General features: G+C 45.7%; 1 protein-coding gene across 5 annotated transcripts in view; it reads left to right on the top strand.

Annotated features, from left to right (window-relative positions):
• The window catches only part of tmtc2b (transmembrane O-mannosyltransferase targeting cadherins 2b), a 73203-nt gene that overhangs the window by 26688 nt on the left and 19693 nt on the right, over window positions 1-26822 (top strand). For all 5 annotated transcript variants that reach the window (XR_009709447.1, XR_009709445.1, XR_009709446.1 and 2 more), the window contains exons 2-7: window positions 7977-8580; window positions 19650-20484; window positions 23018-23132; window positions 23809-23894; window positions 25033-25217; window positions 25930-26008. Coding sequence is in view for 1 of the 5 variants with exons in the window: in XM_061253118.1 (XP_061109102.1) it covers window positions 7977-8580; window positions 19650-20484; window positions 23018-23132; window positions 23809-23894; window positions 25033-25217; window positions 25930-26008 (1904 nt within the window). In the remaining 4 variants the exon portion in view is untranslated. The remainder of the gene's footprint in view (window positions 1-7976; window positions 8581-19649; window positions 20485-23017; window positions 23133-23808; window positions 23895-25032; window positions 25218-25929; window positions 26009-26822) is intronic.

Here is a 26822-nt window from a genome sequence, read left to right as displayed (position 1 = left end):
GCAGCATTAGTATGTTGTCGCCTGTGATCAGTAAAATGAAAAGTTACAGTCTCTAAACAAAATCCCTGTCCTTAACGTTATGTTCTGGATGAGCTCATATATACTTTAGAATGAATCCGAACCTATATAATTCACCACAGGAAAGCTAATTAGTGGATTAAAAAAGCATTTATCTGGTTTCTAATTAAGGAAAAAAACCCGAAGTATCGTTTGGGGCCTGAGAAGTCTGGATTCCTCTATAAACACGTCTCCTATTTTGCAACATAATGCATTTGCCTTAATTTCTTGCTTTTATTAGGGATTACGCGGCACACATAAATCTGGGTTACATGTGAGAGGCTTAATGCCGGGTCTGCTCTTTAAAGAGGAAACCGTTTGAAGTGTCACACGCATGTTCCGGGCTTTTCCATGATGGCGGAGGCCCCCTTAATTTCCAAACCTGCTGTGGGGACGGCTGGCCTGCCTCAGTGTCAGACGGCCGTAAAACATGTTAGCAGCAGAAGACGGGCCGGCTAAAAGCATCCACAGGCCCAGCCGAGCAGAAGCTTCTAGAAGAAGGCCCATATTATAAAGATTGAAGAGGAACCTTTTAAGTTCTGATGAAACATGTTTTATTGATGGTCGTCCGTGTTCGTGAGCAGAAGTCTGTTCCACCGTGGGGCTGCCGCGGAGGGCCTGTGATTGGCTGGTCCGTGACCACGCGGTTCGTCGGTTTGCATCTGCAAGCGCGTGAGAATGGGGGCTGTCGTGACTTGAGACGGAAGCTGACGTTAGCGTTAGCGGTGACTGTACAGTAGGACTGATTTTGTTTCTACTGTTCTGTTCCCTTCCTGTAGAATGGCCTTGGTGTGGGCTGGCCCTGTTGGTCTGTTGCTAATCAGGAAGTAGACTCTATGAGCACTTCAAAGCAGAACTTCAGACAATGGGGGGAACTGCCGCCTCGTTTGAAGTCGAAAGGGCTACTTGCAGAAATTCACATAAGCAGAACATGGAAGTCACAAAAACTGAAAAAATATCAGTTGCCCAGTTTACTTTCATGGGTTATAGATGTGTCAATGCATTGACATTATTAAATGTGTTAAGGTATAAGTGAGAACATTTGAAAAAATACATATTGTCTATGGTCTCATGATACACAACATGCAGGAAAAGATACAGGACTACAGATGCAGTGATGGTGTATCACAGATCGGATTTGAAAGTGGAGGTCTTTGGGGGTAATAGCTCAGTGAGGGGGTCATATGCAGGCTCTGGTGCTGGGAGATGAATATAAATCTTGGCTGCACAGAGAGTCTTGTTTGATGTGAAATTTGCAGAAGAGAGATAATATTGCAGGGTGGCCATGAAATATTAGTGTGCAGCTTGTGTGAGATTCCCTCAGACAGATCCTGGGCTTGTATGATCTGATTTCTCCCTGTATTACAGCTGTATGGGTGGGTTTCTCCCTGTGTTAGTGCCCTGAGGGTGGGTTTCTCCCTGTGTTAGTGCCCTGAGGGTGGGTTTCTCCCTGTGTTAGTGCCCTGAGGGTGGGGTTCTCCCTGTGTTAGTGCTCTGAGGGTGGGGTTCTCCCTGTGTTAGTGCCCTGAGGGTGGGGTTCTCCCTGTGTTAGTGCCCTGAGGGTGGGGTTCTCCCTGTGTTAGTGTCCTGAGGGTGGGGTTCTCCCTGTGTTAGTGCCCTGAGGGTGGGGTTCTCCCTGTGTTAGTGCTCTGAGGGAGGGTCTCTGCTTTGGTGCTCTGAGGGTGGAATGTCGCTCAAGAGGAAAGCTGTTCCCCAGATGAAGGGCATGAATTGCTAATAGGTTTAGCAAAAAATCTATATTTTTGGTCATGTGTTTGCCATTAGGCATCATAAAACAGCTTATCTTTATAGTTTTCAGTCTCATACTCATACTCGTTTAGCTTTACTAAATGTAAGATTTAAATAACATATTTGTGTTAATCTTGATATGGAAGTGCTCAGCCTTTAAAACAATGGAAAAAAACAAACGAGGAAGCACTAAGCTATAAAACAGCGATGCTGGGCCGGAGGGGCGTGCGGTTTGGGCGATTGGGCCACAATAAAATCTAAAACGTGTAATGAGCTCTGTCACAAAAATGCAAATTGACACCATGTGGAAGACAAAGTCTTGAAACGTGGTTAAATGCTTATTTTAGGGTTTTAGATCTGGTTTTTTAGGGCCGGCCAGGGCCTCCGGTCTCACGCAAGGGTGGCAGGGGAGGTTGTGGTGCCATTTGTTTCGTTTTTGTTTGTTTCAGTGAATGCCCGAAGCAGACGACAGGATTCGTCTCATGTGGAGATCTCATTATGCTGGTTTTGGGTGGGTGGGGGGCGGGGGTGGGGCATTCTTTATTTCAAAAGCCTGTTTCAAGGTTTTAGCTTGCCAGCTTTCACAAATATGTAAAAGAAAAAAACTTCTTGGATAAAATGAAAGGGCAGATTTGCTTAGTGGTTGTGGTAGCTAATACAAATGGTACAAATATGCTGGTTATGATATGGTGTTTCCAATGGTTCTGTTCTTACCTGCCTGTATATCCAGGTCTCTCTTTCTTGCTGCTGGTTTCAGCCTGATTCTCCAAGGCTTGAACTCCCAGTTTGTCCCAAACTTGGTCTCACAGATCGCTGCTCGCCATCGCCTACTTCATGGGTGCGTGGGAGGCCTGTCCCAACCACATTGCTGTGACATCATTCAAAAGAACATTCTGGAAACTGACATCATTTTCACATTAAATGCACACCCAACTCTGTTAGGGTTAGGTTAATTGAAACGGACAGTTTAGAATGCATATTTATGTACTCAAACATAAAATGATGTGTGTTTTTGATGCATGAATATGAAATCCATGATGTGTGTGTGTGGATATGTGGATATGTGTGTGTGTGTGTGTGTGTGTGTGTGTGTGTGTGTGTGCGTGTGTGTGTGTGTGTGTGTGTTGGTTGCTACTGAGTATGCCTTGTGCATTGAGAAATAAGGCTAGCCACGCTAACATTTCATACTAGTCGCTCTCGTCCTCTAAAGCCAGAGGTTAGCGGGGCTTGATAAGTGCTGATTCATACACAATCTTTACAGCAACCAGCAGGGATCATACACAGTCAGAACAGAAAGCGCAGCTCTTATTAAACTATTAATTTACTGTGGGCTTGTCAAAGGCTTAATTAATCCGAGGCTTTTCACTGGACCCATGCATGTGGTTCACACCACTGCTCCTTGGATGCTGACACTTTGCCCTGGTGATCAGAGTAGTAGTGTAATAAGCTAATTTTTTTATGTAATAAGTAATTTATAGAACAGTCATTACTACAGCAATGCTGAGCCCTCCCTGTCTGTGTATGTTGACCCAGAATGCTCATGTACGAGGTCTGTGTGGTTGTTGCGTCTGTGTGTGTCGGTTTGTATGTGTGAGCGTCTGGGTGTCGGTGTATGTGTGAGAGTGTGTGAGAGTGTGTGAGAGAGTGTGAGAGAGTGTGAGAGAGTGTGAGAGAGTGTGAGAGAGTGTGTGAGAGTGTGTGAGAGTCTCTTTGAGCGCATGTGTGTTTATGTGTGTGTGATTCTGCGGATGTTGTGCAGGTCTCCTGGGATCCCGCAGGAGACATGGTTGGGAGGGCGGCGGATTGGGGGACTCACCTCCCTCGGCTCAGACCACTTGACCGGGGGGGGGGGGGGGGGGGGGATGGGTGGGGGTCGTGGCGGTGGCAGTAAGTGTTTGAGCAGCTACATGCTGACAGATTTATGAGATGTGATAATCCGTGTGCATCAGCAGGTCCTGCCTGCAGAAGCGCAAACTCAGAGTAATTGGTTTTTGTACCTGCTTCGGACAGCTAATTACGGCACACACGGCCTGAATGGGCAGGAGAGGGTTCTTTGTGATTGGGTGTAAGATAGGTTTTTGTAATTATGTACTTTGACTTTTTAAATAATACAATATTGTATTTTTGGATGTATACAGTAGACACGCATGTACGTGCTGTAGTCACTTGTAGTGGCTTAGCGTTACAACTAACTCAGTCGTTACCGTCCTGCGTACTGTAATACCCATGGGGAAACATTTATTGACAATTAGCTCATAATCTGCGGCGAATGCCAACCCAGCTACCTTTATAAGAAACACTGTAGTCCAGAGGCTGGAAGTCTTTGACTACACCTCCCAGAACCGTTTTCATTTTATCTATATTTTATATGCATATCACCTGCAGGAAATGACATGGGCCCCTGTCTAGTTTAAACATGAAGAATAACATGAAGCTGGCTGAAGGACCGGTTGCTGACACAGTGAGAGCTCACTAAGTGGTTTGCCTTCCAGAACTGACTGAACATGGGAGTGTAGAGAGAGAAAGCACCTCCTGAGGGACCTATGGGTGATTAATCCTCACAATGTGAGAGCAGGATATCTTCAGGAAGTGCAGTGGACACAAGTGAAAGGGACCCCCATGGTGTTTCAGGGTTCACTGTATCGGTGTTGCTATATTTGTGTTCACTGAATTGAGGTTTGCTATATCAGGGTGCAGTATTCAGGGTTTTCTTGATGGAGGTTTACTCGTTTGAATTTGTATTCAGGTTAAACTGCATCCATCCCTGCGGCTGAGCGATGAAAGGCTTCGGTGAGGAAATGTAAGATGGTGTAATGAGAAGTTATCCAGCTGGTGTCAGATTCGGGCTGTTCTATTTGTTGTCTTTTCACGAAGGTGAAATTGCGTTGCCTAATTTGGCTCGGTGTGATGTCAGCGGCTTTCAGGTGTGAGTCCCTGGGACCGTTCTCCGCGCCGTGAGCGATTTCCTCTCCTTTCAGAGACGACAGTAATTCCGTGTCAAGCGCCAGCATTTGACAACCTGCGATCTCCCTGCTTAATTGGTGCTGTAAATCAGTCTCTGCTGCTTTCTTAGGCTAAACACTAATAGAATTATCCCAGTGGAAGAAGTGTTGGCATGTTGGCAACTTAGTCTTGAGGCTGAATTGAACAGCCTGTGAAGTTGAGGGGGGCGGAAATTAGTGGTACCCAGAATGGCATTAGCATTAGCATTAGCACTAGGGCATGCTGAGCCGCGTGGTGTGTGAGGAAGGGGTGGGTTATGGTGCGAGGGGGGCGGAAATTAGTGGTACCCAGAATTACATTAGTGTTAGCACTAGTGCATACTGAGCCATGTGGTGTGTGAAGAAGGGGTGGGTTATGGTGCATGGGGGGCGGAAATGAGTGGTACCCAGAATGGCATTAGTGTTAGCATTGGCACATGCTGAGCCGTGTGGTGTGTGAAGAAGAGGTAGGGTATGGTGCTAGGGGGGCGAGAGGCAATTATTTTTGTTTGTGTGGCAGATGCAGTCAGATCGTGAGCGAAATGAAAACCGTCAACATCTAATTATTTTCCGGTCAGAGAGAAGAGTGTTTACTTTCCGCAGTTTATCTTCACACAACATTTAATACTTTTTCTTTCATGGGAGCCATAAAATCATAACTTTGAACAAATGTTGCACTTTGGAAACAGACAGCCAGCCAGTCAGTTGAAAGAAGAAAGTCCTGTCGATGATTAGTGTTTGGCCAGGGTGCTCAAACACACAAACACACGCGCACACACACATACACATACACACATGCGTGTACACACATACACACGCACGCACACTGGCTGTATGAAAGTGTAAAAGATCTGCAGTCACAGCCGGTAATCAGGTTAATTCTCCTGGGTTTGTAGAACAGCTTTATTAATCCCAAGTGTCACATCGATTGGAGGCATTCAGCGCTGACAGTGCTGGTCTGAGCTGGGGAGGGGCTCACGTGACCCCTGCCCCCCCCATCTCCCAGAATAATGACTGTGTGCTCAGGCCAGAGGCTATGGCCTTAAGGAAGAGTGATGGCGCTTGTTTCACTGCATCAAGAATGGCGCTACTACTCCAATAGAAATGAACTCTGCAGCAGACCTGGGCCAAGTACTGTTTTTAAAAATACACCAGTACAATTCCTACAGATTACTCATTTTAAAAGAAACGCCCATTTTCTGTAATATTCAGAAAAAACTTTCAGTGGATTGTTGGTTTTGGTCGGAGCCATGTTTTATTCACATTATCAGTAATTTGCAGGTGTTTTTTATGGCATTAAAGTATTTCAGATGTGTATGTGACCCTGGTCTGATCTAAAGTAAGGTCCGTCATCATCTGAAATCAACTGACCCTGTGTAATAACACACTGTGTAATAACATGTGGATGAGTAGTGGCTTGTGTGTTTATAAAATGGCAGAGCTGCTAGGTGCACAGCCATAAGGCAGTGCTTTTCTCTGTTTTTCCACGGACAGTCGTTGCCGCGGGGATCTGCCCTTAAGTTTGACGCCTGCCAACCTGGTCGACAGTCTCCCAGGATTGTTTTATTTTATTGAGGACAACCCAGCCAGAGGAACCTGCGGTGTTTATATGTTTTTCTTTATTGAAGTTGAACAGAACTTGTACCGTCAACAGCAGTAAAAAATAATGTTGTATATAAAGTATAAATAAAGTTGACTTGACTTGACTTGCTGTTTGAGTTCTGCACAGTGCAGCCAGCAGCTCCTGCTGTTTTAAGTTCTGCACAGTGGACCTTGTAGGCCCTGCCGTTTGAGTTCTGGCCAGTGCAACCTGCAGCTCCTGCTGTTTAAGGTCTGCACAGTGGACCTTGTAGGCCCTGCTGTTCGAGTTCTGCACAGTGTTGCATCATGTCAGTAGTGTTGGAATGGTGGGTTTATTTTTGGCATGTGATGAGATTCAGTGAGGAGGTCTGAGGATGGAGTGCACTATGTACTTTCACACAGAAAGTTAGACCTGTATAACCTTGTCCTGAAGTTCACAAAAGACAAATATAACCTTCACCAGATGTGACAAATACAGGATGTTTGAAACTGGTAAAAACGTAAATTTAATTTGTCAAATTTATCCTGGTTTTTTGACTCCAGGTCAATGCGTTTCACATGCGGTGGCTGCCTCTTGGTACGGTCACAGGAAGTTGCATTTTAAAATCTTAAAGCTGACCCCTTAAGCCATATTGTTTAAGGATCATATGGTCGCTCTGTCTGGGGAAAGGTCATTTTAAATGTGGCGTGAAAGCACGGCTTCCTCCACAGCGGTAAACGCGGGGCTGTTTTTGGGTACAGTCCCAGTTTGCGGAGTTCAGCGAGTGTTTGGACTCGCCCATGCGCACGACGGGCCAGAATCTCCCTGACGTTTAGTAAAACCGCAATTCAAACAAATATCAAACGTGAAGTTTTCATACAGCGGAAAATCTCCCCTCGGGCCAGTTCACTGGCCTTTTCTTTCACTTTTTTTCCCCTCAACTTTGAAACGCAAGGTTTATTTTGGACCTTTGGAAGCACTGAGCTAGGCTGTGTGTGTTCAGTCTTCGTGTGGTCCTGGAGGTGATTGAGGAGGTGTCTATGCAGGGGAAGGTGGTGTAGGAGGTTTAGGATTGGGATGAGGTGTAGGAAAACATGTAGGAAGAGGAGGAGAAGTGGAAAATGTAAAGGAAGATGCCACAGGTTGGGAGATGTGGAGTTATTATTTTCTCTCTGTATGGCGTTAACTCCACACTGTGAGAAGATATCTTCTCACAGTGTGAGAAGATATCTTCTCACAGTGTGTGGAGTTATCTTCTCACAGTGTATGGAGTTATTTTCTGTCTGTGTACTTATTTTCTCACTGTGTGTGGAGTTATTTTTTCTCTCTGTGTCCTTTTACCTTACACCGGTTTCTGTAAGAGTGAGCCTGTAAGGCAGAAAACAAATTAACAGAACCACTGTATCATCCTCTTCACTTTGACCTGGAGTGACCCCTTTATGCTCTGTATAGCTGAATCCAGGCTGAATGGCTTGTGAGTGGTGCTTTCTAATGCACTCGTTCACTTGGTTTTCTGCTACAGTGAGAGTCAGTAGTACTCTAATGTTGTAATGTTGTATGACGTCATGATGTGTGATGTCATGTAATAGTTCTGTGCTCTAATCTACCCCTCCCTTCTCTCCCTCCAGCCGAGCGATCAAATCCAACCAGGACCTCCTCCCGGAAACCCCCTGGACCAACATCTTCTACAACGACTTCTGGGGCACCCTGCTCACCCACAGCGGCAGCCACAAGTCATACCGGCCCCTCTGCACGCTCTCCTTCCGCCTCGACCACGCCCTGGGCGGGCTGGAGCCCTGGGGCTACCACCTGGTGAACATCAGCCTCCACGCCGTGGTGACCGGGCTGTTCGCCCGCCTCTCGCGCCTCCTCCTGGGGGGCGGGCGCTGGACGCTGGCGGCCGGGCTCCTCTTCGCCTCCCACCCCGTGCACACCGAGGCGGTGGCGGGCGTGGTGGGCCGGGCCGACCTGGGGGCCGGGCTCTTCTTCCTGCTGTCGCTGCTGTGCTACGTCCGGCACTGCGCCCTGAGGCCCGGGCCGGCCCCAGGGCCCTCCCGCTGCTGGCTGTGGCTCCCCCGGTGCTGGGCGTGGCTGCTGGGGACACTGGCGTGCGCTGGCTGTAGCATGCTGTGGAAGGAGCAGGGCGTGACCACTCTGGCCGTGTCGGCCGCCTACGACGTCTTCGTCTTCCATCGGCTGAAGCTGCGGCAGGCCCTGGGGCTGTTCTTTAAGGTGAGGCTTTTCTGCTGGTGTGAGTGATGGCCTCTCTTTACAGTATGTGTGTGCACGTATGTCTCTGTGTGTGTGTGTGTGTGAGTGTGTGTGTGTGAGTGAGCGTGAGCATCTCTGCGTATTGTGTGTATGTATAAGTGCGTAAGTGTGTGTCTCTGTGTGTGCCTGTGTGTGTGTGTGTGTGTGAGCGTGAGAGAGAGACAGAGACAGAAAGAGAGTAGGGAGGTTCCTTGTTTGAAAGATAATTGATTTAAGGATGAGAAATATGACCTTGCTGTGGGAGGCGTAGTGTTTTCTGTTGAAAGTGTGGAATATCTCATGAGATGTATGTGATAAAGCAGAGGGGAGTGAACAGCATTAAAACAAAATAAAAACTTCAGATTGAAGAGTGATAATTTCATTATTTTTTATATGAGCATACTGACCAAACTTCACAAAGCTCTGCTGAATGGAGTCCCCACTGGTGGTGTGTATATGTCCCTACACAATGTCCCTGAACATATGAAAATAAACACATTGTACATTGTACTGGACCCCTCCTGCAGGGGGCAGTTAGGGACATAGGGGGGTGATAACCCGAACAGAGGTCCATTAAGACCAATGGCTGACCTGAGAATGTTGTGTTCACTGTCTCTGCCTCTCTCCTGAAGCACAGCTGTACAGTACAGAGCACCATTACCTCGACCTGCAGATATTGGAGAAGCTCTGCTGTACATGAGAGCAGTTAAACAGGATCAGATAAGTGTCTGTAATGATTGGCTGCCAGGATCAGATAAGACTCCCTAATGATCGGCTGTCTTGTTAACAAGATTAATTGCCTACCTCTTCGACTGGCATGAGGACGCTGTGTCTGTTTGTTATAAGAAGACATTAGCAGAGATATTTGTGCTTATGACTTTTGGACTTTGTTTGTGCATACTTGTGGGGTTTGTCTGTGTGAGTGAGTATTCAGGGGCTTCATTGTTTAACATGCATGAAACTGTATGGAGTAATTAAGTGTAATTTATGCCTCTATAAATGGGGAGTGTCTCTCTTCCATGTGAGAGTTTGTGTGTGTGTTTTGTGAAAAGGTACATAAATAACCACGGTGCTGAGTGATTCTGTTGTGCCATGTCTGTAAGTCTGTTATGCCACGTCTGTAAATCTGTTGTGCCACGTCTGTAAATCTGTTGTGACATGTCTGTAAGTCTATTGTGCCTTGTCTGTAAATCTGTTGTGCCACGTCTGTAAATCTGTTGTGACATGTCTGTAAGTCTATTGTGCCATGTCTGTAAATCTGTTGTGCCACGTCTGTAAGTGTGTTGTGCCACGTCTGTAAGTGTGTTGTGCCACGTCTATAAGACTGTTGTGCCACGTCTGTAAGACTGTTGTGCCACATCTGTAAATCTGTTGTGCCACGTCTGTAAGTCTGTTGTGCATGACTGTGTGTTGTGCCATGTCTGTAAGTCTGTTGTGCCACATCTGTAAGTGTGTTGTGCCACGTCTGTAAGTCTGCTCAGTGTGTGTTTTTCCCTGCACTGTCCTGTCATAGAAACAAAGGCATTTCACATCTTATCACCATCAATTCATACTGCTGCTTTTTCAGCAGTCCAACCCAATTTCATCGATTTGCTGTTTTATATGAAGTCAGCGTGGTGGCTTGTGTTTACGCATTTGGCATCCGGAGCATCCAGTGACCCAGCCAAGCTGAAATGCTCCGGAGCTTGTGTCAGCTTCCCTTGGTTAGTGACGTATTTCATGTGATTAATAGAGGCTACACGGGCCGGTTTGACCAATAGGGAGTGGCATCGCGGATTTTAAGCTGCGGTGCTAAATGGGAGCATTTCAGACCCTAAAGTGAGGTATTACAGCAGTACAGGCAGTTGCAGTTGACACTGGGACTGAGGTGTATTAGAGTTAGGGTTAAGGTTAGGGTTAGTTTTTCTGTGTGCCTGTGTTAGTATACTGTGTGTATGCAGTGGAAAAACCTCAGGCTTCTCTTGCATTCCTTCATATCAAGCTCTTTCTCCCTGCCCTGAGTGCTCGATTTGTATTCATATATGGAAGGAACACTCAGCATGTTTTTGTACATTTAATATATGATTTTATTTCTGTAGTCATGGGCAGCAGCTGTAGTCTGTTGGCCTGTGCTGACCTGTTTATGAAGCTGACAGGCTAGCCTCTGCTTAGCCACTGTCACGCTAACGCTGAAACAGCCCACAGTTTTAAACGCGCTGACTGCCAATACATTTCCGCTGTAAGAGAAACGTGCATTATACGATCCGCTGTTTCCTGTGCATTTCAGAGTAACAGGCTAATTTTCATAAACAAACACTTAAACACGATGTAATTAGCACACCTAACTTGGCAAGCGAGTAGCTGCTTTAGCTATATGAAAGCCGTATGCTTCCTGTTTTAAAAGGTTTATTTCTGTGGATTTGACCATTACTGGGTTTTTCCATGACAGAATTTGCATTGTTGTTTGGCAATTAAACTAAATATTTGGACAGTGCTGTGACAATAAATTTGTTCCAGAATTTTAAAAAAGATGGAAAAATCTGCTTCTTTCCACAGATGCAAGCTGTTTTGGTGCAGCTTTAAAAACGCATCCATCCTGAGGTCCCAGACAGGAGTAAACTGTTCCTACGTTGTGTAATAGCATCTTTAAGCAGAGAGAGTGAACCCCAGCTTTGGCAGGAGCTATAACCCTTTTCATCTCAGAACCTTCCAGAGCCTCTTGTAGATTTACACCCATATGAGGATCTCCTTGTGATCACACAGGGGGAATCATTATGTTCTGTTTCAGAAGAGGAGCGTGTGGAGTGGACTAGTGTGTGTGTGTGTGTGTGTGTGTGTGTGTGTGTGTGTGTGTGTGTGTGTGTGTGTGTGTGTGTGTGTGTGTGTGTGTGTGTGTGTGTGTGTGTGTGTGTGTGTGTGTGAGCTTTCAGACATGTGTGTAGTCGGTGCACCACCTCTGTTTACAAGATCTTATTATACTTACCATGTTGGATTTGGATTACACAGAACTCTAACCCCTAAGAAGCAGAATCCTCCTCTTCACCTCTCTCCCCCTCTTTACTCTCCACTCTCCCCTTCTCATCTTATCTCTTCACCTCTCTCCCCTCCATACTCTGCTCTCCACTCTCCCCCTCATCTCCTCTTCACTTCTCTCCTCTCTTTCCCCTCTCCTCTCCTCAATTCTCCTCCCCCAAGAACAGATCCATTTCTCCTGTGATCTGCGGTTTTGAGTTATATGCTCACTGCGTTTCCTTATGTGTTCACTGTGGCGTATATTTACATGTCCTCACTGGCATATATTTGCTCGCTTGGTTTAGTCATGTGTGCTCACTGTATTGATTTGCATGCATTGATTTGCATACTGCGGAGAGAATAGGCATCAGCTGCTGGCTGGCCCTTTTCATTTCTTTGGGTTTGTGTTCCAGTAAGTGGCCATATGGTAGTTTACCTGTTTTGGTAAGCTAATTTTAGAGAGAGCGAGACAATAGAACACACCAAAGATCACCTTTTTATTTCTTAATTTCACAAAGTAACATAGGCACATTTGTTTTCATAATAAATGTTGCAGCGTTGCAGGGATATTAATGTTAATTTCATTTTCGCGACTGGCTTATCCCAGTGCGTGCGATTTTTCGGCATCGTTTCTGAATCTCGGATCCTCGCACGGCGCCCCCCCCTGGGTTTCTGAGGTCTGAGAGCGAGGGCGGCCAACGCAAACACCGCTGCCGTCACGCTGTGAGAGAAAAGCGTTTTCTAGAAGAATTGCTCTTGGACAGTGGAGTGTTGAGCAGACTCGCTGCCAATATTCCAGCAAGGTTTGCATTTGGGCTGTGTTATCGCCTCTGGTTCCTTCCAAAAATATTCTTTCAATCACTGTCATGTACAGCAGCTCTTAATCCCCCTAACCTTCATGAGGGAAGTTTAATCTCTCGCGTTCATTGTAATGGGAGCAGGTCTGGGCGCAGGGCATGAGAATAGAGTGTAATTTCCCTGCACCGTGCTATAGCAGTTTCCACTGAAATTATGTGATGTGTTTCACTGTCGCTTTCGATTATCGTCAAACTCCAGCATCTCATTTAGTTCCCCAAATACGCACCAGTCTCTCATTATAGGACATCTGGACTGTAAGTAGACTGAGAGCACTGGGTGGACCGTTAGCTCTCTGGACTGTAGACTGTAAGGGCCGTGGACTGTAGGATTCCAATGTAAATAAGATGTCCGAAAAAATAAGAAAACATTTCAAGAGTGGCCTCTTCATGTGAATTGTTTTAATCAAGGTTTGACTTAGTCAGTGTTTCCAGTGTAACCTTTTTTTTAAAAGATTGAGCATTTTTACCGCAACAATTCTCATGTGCTAACAATCAATCCCATCCTGTATTCTGCTCAACAAAAGCACTCTTTCACACAGGCGAAAATCCCCTGTTACTGATCATCTGAAAACTGTTCCGCAAGCTATGTGAAAATCCGCTGTTGCACAAGCTATCTGAAAACTCTGTTGCACAGGTTAAAACATTCTGTTGCACGGGGTGTCTAATCTATCTTCAGAATAAGCACCTTGAGTTTTGGCCGTGAAGGACCTTACTGAGCTAGGGCTGGAGAATATTGCTAGAAAGTTTGCTTATTGGGCTTTAATGCTTCAGTGTCAGTGTTTCCCGTTATGCTGTCTGTGAGACGACCACAGCTCGCCATTTGTATATGGACGACTCATACTCTCCTTCGTTGGTTTTGCTGGTTTCTCTTAGGTTCACAGCTGAATTATCTTCACCAGAGATGCTGAGTTTAACTAGGCTACCCTCTCACTTGAAATGGCATTTGTTGTTTGTGTATTGGATTTTACCCTGCTCACAGGCTCAATACGTTCATATAGAGCTATGAATGAATTTTAGAGTCTGTTTATACCGCTGAGGATAAGCTGGGGACAGGCAGGGCTCAGGGGCCTATCATGGGTTGTGCACCCATGGCCTTCCTGTTCTGAGGTCACTGCAGTCCTAATGAACAGTGCTGCTCTGTAATTCAGCCACTTTGTCAGTGTCAGAGTTCCAGTCCCGCTTATGTTCTGTTGACCTATCATTTAACAGCAGTTCTGAGGCACTGTAGGTCTTGGGTGCTGTAGTTCTGGGGCGATGTAGGTCTGTGGTGCTATAGTTCTGGGGTGCTGTAGGTCTGTGGTGCTGTAGGTCTTGGGTGCTATAGTTCTGGGGCACTGTAGGTCTTGGGTGCTGTAGTTCTGGGGCACTGTAGGTTTGGGGTGCAGTAGTTCTGGGGCGCTGCAGTACTGGGCTGCTGTAGGTCTATGGTGCTGTTGTTCTGATGTGATTGTAGTTCTGGGATCACTGCCCTGCTGTAAATTTCAGCATGTGTTCCAGCACCTTTATTGACCTGTGTGGTTTGTATGAGCCAGTAGCTGAAAAATGACTACAGACCGCATGGTAGCTACTGTTACACAAAGCAATAATATCATGTAAGCACAAACACAGAGAAACAGATATGACACAGATCCAGACGGCATGTGTGTGTGTATGAAACCTCTTATAGAGAAGTCTTATGTAGAACGATAATCCAAAGTCTTTAAGCTGCCAGATTTACACGTTTAGTGACAGAAGTGACATCTGTATCGCAGTGCTGCAGATGTGAAAAACATTTCCTGTGTGTGTCCGTGTGTTTGTGTGTGATAGAGAAGCTTGTCACCGTCCAGGTCAGCAGACACTGCTGATGTTCTGGATGTTAACAATAGGGTGTGTGTGGAACGGACCCAAACTGTATCAGGAGATACTGGGCTGTGAAACAGTACGTAACTAAATGGTCTGAACCTAAAACGGTATGAAATGTTTTTTTGTCGTCACGTTTCCTCGAGTGCTCAGCAGCACCACGGGTGTGGGGGGTGGGGGGGGGGGGGGGGGGGGAGAGAGGAGAACCCAAACCAGCATAACACTAACACTGCGATTTAATCTCCTGTCACCAGCTGTTCGCACCATGGGTCAAAAAGGCGTAGTCAATAACTGTGGCCTGGATTTCCCAGCAGCACTATAGCCCTGGGGGACCTGTCCTCTTTAATTTGGCTCCTGTCATCCCCCCCCCCCCCCCCCCCGCCCCCAAGGGTGCAGTAGCAAAGGATTGTGGGTAAAGGACTACACTAGCCCCATTCCCCAGGATTATGTTTTTTATTTTACGTTCCTGCTTTAGCCCACGCGTCGTTACGTCACCAGGATGTGCTTTTTCCAAATAAAAAAGCCTTATATAAGATGGGTGGGTTTCATGCTACCTGTTGAGCGGAGTTAATCTTGTTTTCTCTGAAATGGGGGATTTATCAACGCACTGCTACACAGCTTGCATTCATTAATGTTTTCCATGGAGGAGTGCATTACCCATACACTGATAAACGTTTGTTCACTACTGGGACACAATCCTGATGGAGCGTGTGAAGGTGGGAGGTTACCTCTGCAGATCCCTTATAAAAGCATGAGATTACCACAGCATTTCCCTTATAAAGGTGTTAGATTGTCACAGCAGATCCTGTAGAAAGGTGTGAGGTTACCATAGTAGATCACTTATAAAACCCCGAGATACCACAGTTGATCACTGAAAAATACACAAGGTTACCACAGCATTTCCCTTATAAAGTTGTTTGTTTGTCACATCAGATCCATTTTAAAGGCATGACATTACCACATCAGATCCTTTACAAAGGTATCTGATTACCACAGCAGATCCCATATAAAAATGTGAGATCACCACAGTTGAGCTTGAGTGTGACATTACCGCAGCAGATCCCTTATAAAGGCATGAGATGACCAGAGTAAATCTCTCATAAAAGTGTAATGTGAAGCATTTGTTGCTGTCCGCTCCAGTGTGCTGTGTACACAGTGTTCCAGATAATCTGTGTTTTTACCTTCTTTCAGATGTGTTTGGCAGAGTCCGGTGTTTTTACGAGATGGACCCACGTCCTGCCAGACCCTTTCTGAGCCGCGCCGATAGGCAGGCCGAGTTCAGATCAGGTTGAAGGGAGTGTGACGAAATCCCTCGCCGTCAAGCTCTTCCTGATTTACGTCCGGTGAAAGGGCATATAGCGTACCGCTCTTATCGTGTGTAATACCGGGCGTGTTTCAGCTCCACGGCCGCCAACAAACTGCTTTACTCTCCCCCATAATCACATTAACACCACATCAGTCCTCCACAAGCTTTCTCTCAGAACAATACTCCCCTTCTTTTCCTTTTAAACATCTCTTATACCGTTCAAACAGCTGGAAATGTTAATACAGCGTAGATGTTAACAGAAATTACTTTGAAAATACAATGTAATTTCTCATATGAATATGCACATGTGAATTAATGCCTGTATTGAAAATAAATATATTCAGTGTATTTTTATATACAGTAATATGCTGCTTCTTCACAGCTGCTGCTTTCAGTCAGCATTCATAATAAAATCCATGTTGACTTAAATTATTGTATGAATTGCCTTTTAACCCTTTTGGTTGTAGCCCAATATGAAGTGACTCCCAAAGGGTTTTGGCTTTGGTTGAGAAAATTGAGAAAGTTCAGAGAATTTTGTAGGGTTTTAATAGGGGCTCAAAACAATAGTGTAGCAGCCTTTTTTATTGGTTGAAATTGGTTGAAATTTGGGGCCACATAGGCTCACTGTCTGGCAGTCAGAGGGCTGCCGGTTCAGTCCCGCTCTGGGTGTGTCATGGCAGCCAATCGCCGTTGGTGTCTGTGTGTGTGTGTGGGTGTGTGCGAATGGGTGAATGAGAAACATCAAGCGCTTTGGATAAACGCGCTATATAAATGCAGACAATTTACCATTTGGTATAAGGTCAAGAGTGGCATATGGCACTCGTGGAACTGATATGGTTAACTAACTCCCTGTAATTTAGTATAGAAAACTGTCCAGAACAAATAAATGGGAAGGCATGTAATGGATGCTGACTTGTTTGTTTTGTTCACTGTGAGAGAGACGGTGGTAGTTATGATTCACTCTCACTGAGACCTTGATTCATGTCATAGCCTGTGGCTGTTCAATCAGCTGCCAGCCAAATGCGCTCATCTATTCTCTCTGCAGGCTTTGTTCTTTCCATCTAGTCACTGTTTACAACGGTTTTGCCAGGTCATGTAGTGGAGATGAAGGCACTACGAGTGTTTAAGCTCAGGCTTGAAGCAGGGTTGGATACTCTCCTGTTCACTGTCATCCCTGTAGGCCCACGGGGCATGTAGGTTTAAGTTCTTACTTAATTCTTAATAGCTCAGTTAAAGCAGTTGATTAATCTTCGCTCGCCTCAACTTGATTCCGGGGTCTGAACCGGTCGCCAGATTCGAGGTGAACAAAGAAATTGGAGGCTCTTCCGGGGCAAAAACTGAACAAAAACATGTTACATGTTCAGTCTAGAAAACTGACCTGTTCTCGCCAAACTTTCCTTTTTTTCCTTCCAGAGTAAAGCTTGTAAAAGTGTGGCTTTATATTTTCCACTTAATGGACTTTTACACTTCCCCTGTGAGGTTTCTTTTCTCCTCGGAGCAGAACCAGAACTTCAGTGCCGCTGGGTGTCGGTTAATTAAATAAACTCGTACGGACCACTGACTGTAATGGCCCTGTCTTTCCCTGCCTCTCAGACTCATTTACGTTCCGAATTCGCATTTCTTTATGGCTGGTCTATGAGGGGTTCCTTCAGTCTTACCGTTTGTTGTAATTAACAGCTGTCTTTGGTATCTGACTCTTTACTGTTTGGACCTGGTTTTTGGATTCCATGTCAGCTTTTTCAGCTGGTTCTGTTTGCCTCTGTTGTGGGGTTCATCGGGGAGGTGACCCCCAGAGTTTGTACTACGCTGAACCCGAACTGGGTGCAGAGCTTTCATGGGTCTACATCTGGCTCCGTATTTGAAGATGGAAGAGTCTGGATTGGAACATATCGTGAGGTCTACTACAGCAGAATGTAGATGTAGAATTATAAGGCATTATAAGGAATCTCAAGATAACGTTTGTTGCTATGAGCCGTACCGTAGCATACCTGAACGATAACCACACATAGACCATGTATATGGGTGCAGTTTCACCCATATTACTTTATAATTCAATACATGCTTTACACATTTGCTCTAAATTAAACTTGTTCAAATTCCTGTGCGGAATGTGATTTACTGTTGGTGTCCTGTCTGAGCTACAGAAGTAGCAATGCATTGTGGGACAGTTCTGTCTTTCTCTTTAGTGGTGGTGTTCCGCTTGGCTCCTACCACAAGCCCCTTAAAAGTTCCACAGGGAATGTCTTTTACGACCTCATTCCATTCACGTGGAGCATCTGATTTTCCATGGGGTACAGTGTCCTGCCAAACTTCCATCTGCTAGAGTAAACTGGAGTAAAGTGGAGTAAGCTAGAGTAAGCTAAACTGGAGTAATGTAGAATAAGATTTAGTAAACTGGAGTAAAATAGAGTAACCTTGTCTAAGCTAGAGTAAACTGATGTAGCTAGAACAAGCTCGAGTTAACTGGACTAAAGCAGAATAAGAGAGTAAGCTGGAGTAAGATGAATTGTTACTGTTACAATGTGCTGGGTAGGTACGTTTACAGAGTCGTCTTGTAACACTACCCTCTCTATAAACTACAGACAGGTGTTTCCAGTATCCACAGGGCTGAAATATTCTGTTGTAAAAAAGGATACATTAAGGTACTAAAATAAAAATGACAAATACGTTTTCTTTGGAATAACTAAATGCTTCGAATGTTTCAATGCAGCTGAATGTAGGCGGTCTTTGTCCTTTTGGAACTGATCGCTTCTCAAATACAGAGCTTGGCTGTTGCTAGTGCTTCAGTGCTGAGCCCAACTGCCACTAGTGGTTTAGCATGGAGCCTGACTGCTGCTAGTGCTTCAGTGCTGAGCCCAACTGCCACTACTGGTTTAGCATGGAGCCTGACTGCTGCTAGTGCTTCAGTGCTGAGCCCAACTGCCGCTAGTGGTTTAGCATGGAGCCTGACTGCTGCTAGTGCTTCAGTGCTGAGCCCAACTGCCGCTAGTGGTTTAGCATGGAGCCTGACTGCTGCTATCACTTTAGCACTGAGCTTGATTGCTGCTAGCGGTTTAGCACTGTGCTGCACAGCAGCTATGATGTCATCATGCCATAAATTTTTGCTCACAGCCCATATACAGGAACCGGCCTCCTGCTTGTTTTGCTCTGTATTTATGTTATATTTATTGGGGAAAGGAAACCGTAAAAACTTACAGTGGTGCCAGGTTTCCAAAGTAAACACTTTACAGGCCAGCCCCACGGAGCTCTATAGGGAACCAGGGACTACAGCTGCTGTGAGCTCTTTCATAGTGGGGCAGCAGAGATTCAGACACTCCATTAATGCATCATAACCATTTCCTCGTTTGAGCTCTGAATGTGTTTAATGTTAGGCTTGTAATATGATTGATGGGTACATTAATTTAGCCATGTTTAAGTTTATTTTTTCATGTCCAGGTGTTCCAGGGAAATGGTGGATAGAGAAGGGAAAATGTGTACAGGACGGCTATGTTGAGCTGTGTTAGGCATGAGTTGTTAGCTATGAGGGTTGTAGTGTGGTAGTGATACAGTATAGTTGTTTTGTGTCTAACTTTTTATTTGAAAATAATTGCAAGTCGGCAGGAAACAGAAACGTTTTTATTGGCTCATGCAGTTCAGTAGCACAACACTGACAATTATACTCAAGTTTTATACTCAAATTTTCTTGTCTTCATAAACAATTTAGCAATCAAAATTAAATCAACCAGTAAATGAAATCAACCAGAAAATCAACCAATTTTTTCAAGTAAACATTGTCAGAGGCCTGAATCCAGTTCAGTTTGTGTTCCAAGCTGCGCAAGTATTTCTGTGATTCTGCTTCATTAATATAATTACCCATCATAGTCAAGCATCTCTTTTCAGTGTAACTGGACTGTAACTGGAATATTGGCATCAGTAGCACATGATGACCATGCGTGGTCTGTAAAAATGTGGTTGTGGAGCGGAAAGAGTGCTGTCCCTCCCACCTCGTGCTTTAGAGCCTGCGGTGGCGTTGCCAGGGTGACTGAAGCTTCTGACTCTGTGTTTATTTTCTCTCTCAGAGGAAGAATGGGGGCCTGCTCCTCAGCGTGAGCCTGCTGGCTTCCTGGGGGGCCATTTTGTTGGGTCTGCGGTTGTACTGGATGGGCAACAAACCACCAAACTTCTCAAACTCCGACAACCCGGCGGCCGACTCCTCCAGCCTGCTCACCAGAGCCCTCACCTTCCTGTATCTGCCTGCGGCCAACCTGTGGCTGCTCCTGTGCCCCAACACCCTGAGCTTCGATTGGTCCATGGACGCCCTCCCCCTGCTCAGGACCGTGTCTGATTGGAGGAACCTTCACAGCGTTGCCTTCTACCTCGGGCTGGCGGCGCTGGCCCGTTTCTGCCTGAGGAGCCCAGCCAAGCTTCGTGAGACCAATGGGAAAGCCTACATCTCCAACGGCAATGGCAAGTCCAGCACCAACGGGCACGGCTACCACCCGGACCCGGAGCAGGCAGACTCCGGATTGGAGCCGGCTAAGAGCGCGGAGAATGGCACCAGGAACCACTACGCTCCCAAGCCCCGGCCCCTGCCTGACACGGAGGCCGTGGTGGTGTTCTCTTTGGGCCTGATGGCGGTTCCCTTCCTTCCCGCCACCAACCTGTTCTTCTACGTGGGCTTTGTGATCGCCGAGCGCGTGCTGTACATTCCCAGCATGGGCTTCTGCCTGCTGGTCGCCGTGGGAACGCGGGCGCTATTCGTGCGGCTTCGCAGCCGAACGTCCCGGACTGCGCTGCTCTACGGTACTGCCGCCCTGGTCCTGCTCTACGGGATTAAAACGGTGCTCCGCAACCAGGACTGGCACAACGAGGAGATGCTGTACCGGTCTGGGATCACCGTCAACCCCGCTAAAGGTGCGTCAGGACCTCAATTACATTACATCACATTACATTACATTACAGTCATTTGGCAGTCGCTTTTATACAGAGCGACGTATAATAAAGTGCAAATCAAAATCCGGTAAATGGATTGAAAACCCAAGAGGGAAGTACGGTTCCAAGTGCTGGAGTGATCACATAAATAACAACTTGAAGCCTTCTAGATTAATCAGATACTGACCAAGAAGCAGCAATAAAACGGCATTGGCGACTATTAACAGTAAGTAAAATAATTATGCATAAGTGTGATGATTATATCATAAAACATACATGACTAGTTAGAAATTGCAGGGAGGTAGGGAGGGTATGGGGAGAGGTGCAGCCTGAAATGGTGAAACCTCAGTATGCGCTTGAAGGTGGTCAACGTCTCTGCCGTTCTGACCTCCACAGGAAGGTCATTCCACCACCTTGGGGCCAGATGCATTGGCTCTCCAGAAACTGCACGGTTCTGGAGAAAACACACTTTTCTATTGTGTTTCTGCAGCCTATATTTGTGGGTCCTGTGCTCGCCACCAACTGAATTAGTTTTCATTTTTATTCAAAAGCCTTTGCACAGCAGATGAAAATGCCGGGTACTCCTTAATTCTCCGTCTCTCAGCGACACAAACACGGACTCGCACCTCGCCTCTTTCTTACCTGCAGTTCCATTCCACCGCAGACGGTGTGATTTAACGGTTCAGCGCGATGCTGATGGAAAGCTGACTTTGGGACTTGACAGTCCCATTTTAGTGAAATTCGGCAAAAGCGCAAAGGAGACAGCAGAGTAAGTTGGGGATCATGTGAGCCAGGAGAGCTGCCGGTTCCCCATTAACTGGCTGCCCTGCAGGGAACAGCTGTAATAGCTGTGACATTTGTGTTTTCTTTTAATAGAAAAGTGATTCCTTTATCAGTAAGGGGCCGAGCCCGAGGGCAAACCTTGTTGTATTCTCAGTGGAAATGAGAATGACACGTTATCTTTATATCGCACGCTATCTTTACTTCCTGTAGGCGTACCTTCAGAGGAGAGCCCAGGTCCATGTCCTGATATTCGCTCTGTTTTTTTGGATACAGCCACAATATTTTTTGCGTGCGCTTACCAAGCGGATACCCTGCAAGTAGACAAATGACATTATATCGCACACTTTCTGGAGTTAGTTCATACAGTAGCAATTCTAATATCACACCCCCCCCTCCCCAGCTGGAGAGTCACACGTACTAATGAGCACACCATTCTCTCGCTGGCTCTGTCATAGCCGTAATTAGCAGGTATGAGCACTGCAGAGATTTATGTGTGAACATGGCTCTCTGACACACGGTTTCTTTAAAGCCTGATCGAGTCAAACAGAGAGCATGCTGGGTAGGTGTTGATAAGGGTTCAGTGACTTTTTGTCTGAAATGCTGGGCTCGGATTGGATACCACATTGCTGCAACAGAGGAGGGATTTTTTTGGAACTTTCCGGAACAGCAGCTTCAGGAAAATGAAGCTGTGATAGAACCAGGTCTGCCTGATCTGCGGAGTCAGAAGCCGATGGTGTACAACGGGGTTTTAATGAGTCTCATTCTCTGATTGGCTGATGTAGATTAACGATTGCCGACTGGTCACTGCAAGATTGCGTGAAGAGAGACTTCGAATAACATCCTGGATAGTCAGAGTTGGCCAGAACTGCCACACTAGAGCCACATTAGAATGCGTACACACGCACGCCTTAAGACGAGCAGCTTTCTGCAAATCCGAAACAGCCTGGACCGTGACTCCCAAACCAGTACTTTCGCTGTGAGAGCAGTATGTGAGAGAAAGGCGGTTCTGTTTGGTCTAAATAATTTACACGGCAATCCCACCTGGGCGCTACGCTGCTGGGGAATCAGATATTCAAGGCAAGCCTGCCAGTGGTTCCCTCTGCAGTAAATAAGAGCTTCAGTTGAAAGAGCCTTTGGCAGAAGATGCCGGTCAATGTGTTTTAATGGAAGGAGCCTCCGGGCCTGTATATTACGCTTTTTGCTTTATAGCCTCTGAACAAGCAGTATCAGCTCCTAGAGGAGTACCACAGAGCCCAATGCCTGTATACTTATCTCTATACTACCTGAGATACCTGCCACCTGTGTGTGTTCAGTTTCCACCTAAAATGGCTGGCACGTATATTCACACTCCCCCACACCACTGGTGTGCCCTTTTCATTTTCACATTAGTGTCATACCCAAGGAATGCATGTCAAATTCAAATATTATATTTGTACTGTCTGGCACATTTGCAGTGTAATTGGCCACTTAACTTTCCATTTAGGAGCACTGAAAGGTACCTTTTAAATGTCAAGCGTATTCTGACAGAAGGAAAATAGTGTTTGTTAGAGTCTATGTTTGTGTTGATATATGACTGCAGCTCTGGGCTGTAGTGTTTATGTGAGAGTGCTTTGGGACTCTCACATGGCTTTGGGGGGGTTGGGGGGCTCTGGGGGGTGCTGAGTAAAGGGGGTGTACATGTGTAAAATGTACGAACATACTGACATACTACTGACCCCTCTGCACCTGCCAGCATGGGGTAACCTTGGCAATGTCCTGAAGAACCAAGGCAAGATGGCAGAGGCAGAGAGAGCCTACAGGAACGCGCTGTACTACCGTAGCAACATGGCTGACATGCTATACAACCTGTGAGTATAAATGCGTCATCTCTCTCTAATAGGTGTGTATGTGTCACTCCCACACTATTTGTCTAGTTGGTTGGATCACTGGGTTGTATCTCTACTGTACTTGTCTCCAAGCTAAGATATACCCCTCCTGTATGCCCCCTCTGTGTCTATTGCCCCAGGAAGGAGGCAGAAGTGTACCTGACGCATTAGCCCTGACCGCCAATCATCCACAACTTACTCTTAGTTCCTATGGCAACACGTCCCCCACCTTAGCTAACGCTTACAGCTTATTGGATCGAAAGCTTTTTCTGTGCAAAAATAACCAATTTCAACTCATCTACAGTAGATACCAAAAGGTAGATTGAGACCTTGTTGCAAGGAACCCATTTTAAATGCACATCGCTTCTCCAGCAGATAACTGCACAGATGTTTCTTTTAAATGTGCCAGTTATCTACAGGGATTTTACAGGTGTCTAAAAGGCGGCTCTGAATCTTGTAGCTCCCCTGTCAACATTGCCGACAACGTTCCTCACTGTATATCTTTATTTTACGAGGCCCTGTGGAATATGGCAAGCAGGTGACGTGAAGTCGACTCAGTCTGCTGTTGTCCATATGAAATGTCCGCGCGTCTCTCGATACTGCATGTCTCCGCTTTCCTCTGCTTTCTCTCGTTTTTTAATGTTCGTCTCTGTTCCAGCGGGCTGCTACTGCAAGAAGGCAGCCAACTCTCTGAAGCCCTGCACTACTATAAGCTGGCCATCGGGAGCAGACCGACGTTAGCCTGTAAGTATGGCCGCTTCTTTTAAAGGCCATTTCACCCCCTCATCTACCACAGTAAATCAACCACATGAAAGGGCAATTCTGAATCATTGTCAAAGCCCAGTCATTTCACTCGTTTAAACCCTCTATTACTCATTCCGATTATGAATCACTCCTGCGCTCTGAATTGAAATCCTTCATTACCTTTCTCTCCGACGCTCTCCCCCCCGTTCTGTTCCGCTGTCGGTTTAGCAGCACCGAGTCTGCAGGTGTGAGGATGTCTCTAAAATCCAGATGCTAAGAGACTTTACATAACAAGCAGTGACAAGTTAGCTAGTGTATTAATGGCACGTATTATTAAAACATCAGATGTGATTTTGCACTAAATTATCATCCATCACTTTCCTGGACTGAAAAGCTATATACTTGAGATTCTATTCAAAAGAATTAAAAAAACATTTTGCAGGTAACGGCGCAGGTTAAGGCATAGATGTGTAGAGGTGCACTATGATGGTGTATGTGGAGGTTTGAGTGTATAGATGTTGGTGCAGTAAGTGTGAAGGTGTTGGTACATGTAAGCACAGCACCCATTAAGTATGGAATCTTATTTTGTCCTGCTTGATAAGGTTATTTTAAAGACTGTAGGATATGTAAGAAATTCCATTGCTTTTCATTATAAATTATACTTCACAAGAATATCTGCTTCATATGTGGGCAGCCATACAAATAGGCTTATATTTGACAGATTAATAGGGACACGAAACTCCAGTCAGCATTTTTAAAGCCTGTATTGCTATTGATCCTGAAAAGGTGTATAACTCAGTTTCAAATGTGAAACTGTAAATGTGCTACTGTTGAATGTTTTTCAATTTCACAGTCTCCAGAGAAGAAACTGTCGTCTTTATAATGCATATATTAGTAATGTTCAATAAGATGGGAAAAGTTTTAATAGAGTTCCAAGAACAATAGGACTCTGTGGTGTGGCCGTTGTCCTGGGAGATTCCATCAGTCATACCCATTATAACTAATGGAAATGCGACATGGAGGAACAGTACCGAACTCCACAGAGAGATGAGCGGGGGTGTTTAAAATGCCTGGTGTTGCGTGTTGGTTTATGCTGCCTGTTCCCCAGGCCCCAGAACTGATTAATCTCTCTCTGTAGCTGCATACTTGAACACGGGCATCATCCTGATGAACCAGGGCCGGCTGGACGAGGCCAAGAGGACGTTCCTCACTTGTGCCAACATCCCCGACGAGAACCTGAAGGACCCCCACGCCCACCGGAGCTCCGTGACCAGCTGCCTCTACAACCTGGGGAAACTGCTGCACGAGCAGGGGCATCAGGAGGTGGGTAGAGCTGGTCTAAGATACAAGACACAGAGCTGGTCTAAGATACAGTACACAGAGCTGGTCTAAGATACAGGACACAGAGCTGGTCTAAGATACAGGACACAGAGCTGGTCTAATATACGGAGCTGGTCTAAGATACAGGACACAGAGCTGGTCTATGATACAGAGCTTGTCTAAGATACAGGATATAGAGCTGGTCTAAGATACAGGACACAGAGCTGGTCTCAGATACAGGACACAGAGCTGGTCTAAGATACCGGACACAGAGCTGGTCTAAGATACAGGACACAGCTGGTCTAAGATACAGGGCACAGAGCTGGTCTCAAATAGGGGAGGGCCATAAGGAGGTGGTTTTCTCCCAGAGGTGGATACAGGTACAGGCTAGAGACTGGTGTAAGACACAGAGCATAAAGCTGGTTTAATATGAAGGCTAAAACAGAGAATAAATAGATGATATTATTAGAGGACTAGATAGAAGGTAGAGACGGAGGCTAGGGATAGTCTTTTGATGGGAATAGTGTTTTGCCAAAACTGAAGCCTGGTTATTTTGTTAGTGGTGCAAGACAGCTGGGGTATACGTCATACTGTGATGATTATGAATGTTGAGTAATGTGCAGTATAAGCCGGTACTGCAGTGACCTTATTCACTCAGTCAGTCTGCTCTTAGACCTGCCCTCCTCATTAAGGCCCGCCCCTCTCTCTTTCACAGGAAGCTCTGTCAGTATATAAGGAAGCCATGCAGAAAATGCCCAGACAGTTCGCTCCTCAGAGCCTCTACAACATGATGGGTGAGTGTGTGATCTGTGGGACTGATCGAACAGCACTAAGAGAGCATATCTGGCTGGTGGGTAATGTAGTCCATTCAGGGGATGCTTCACTCAGGAGCTAAACTTACAAATGAAAATATGTCAGCTTAATATTATATGAATGCACCTGTGCCGATTCACGAAGAATGTATTTTATTTTATTTTATTAATAAATAGGAACTTGCATCAGAAACAGATGATTCATTTATTTAGTTTTATTTGCTTGCACAATGGAAACCCGCACCCCAACACACACACACACACACACACACACAAGCAGGGGTGTGCAAACTTACCCAATGGCTTTTGTTCAATCAATCAGGGTGTTGATTAAACACAATGACTAGTTGCTGAGATCAGGTGTTTTAGTTTTGGGCTAGAACAAAACAAAATGTAATAATAGAATGACCTTTGACCTTCTGGCTGTGTTTGTCGGTAATGTGCTTGTGCCCAAATCAAAGCAAACATTCATGCAGGTGTAGCTTATCCAGCATAACACCTTGATCCAATTTCCAGAGTGCCATTAATCACCTGACTCTGGCACTGCGACATGGCAGCCAGTAGAGGATGTCTTAACATTAGCAACATTACAAATGATCTGTGAGTCTGAAGGAAAGTTCTTCAGGCAGGTGTTTTAAAAAGCTAAAATAAATCCAGAGACAGTAGGGTGTTGTTCTCTGAGAGATGTTTACAGTCCTGATGTCATGCTGATCTCGACATGCTGGTGTCTCTCTGGGCTGAACTCTTTAATTCACTAAACACCTGCTTTGTTTCATGTTAAACTGAACTCTTTAAT

Source organism: Conger conger, chromosome 8, assembly GCF_963514075.1.
Source record: "Conger conger chromosome 8, fConCon1.1, whole genome shotgun sequence".
In the NCBI taxonomy this organism is placed as follows: domain Eukaryota; kingdom Metazoa; phylum Chordata; class Actinopteri; order Anguilliformes; family Congridae; genus Conger; species Conger conger.
The sequence above is the reverse complement of the archived record's forward strand: the minus strand, read 5'-3'. Positions and strand labels throughout refer to the sequence as shown.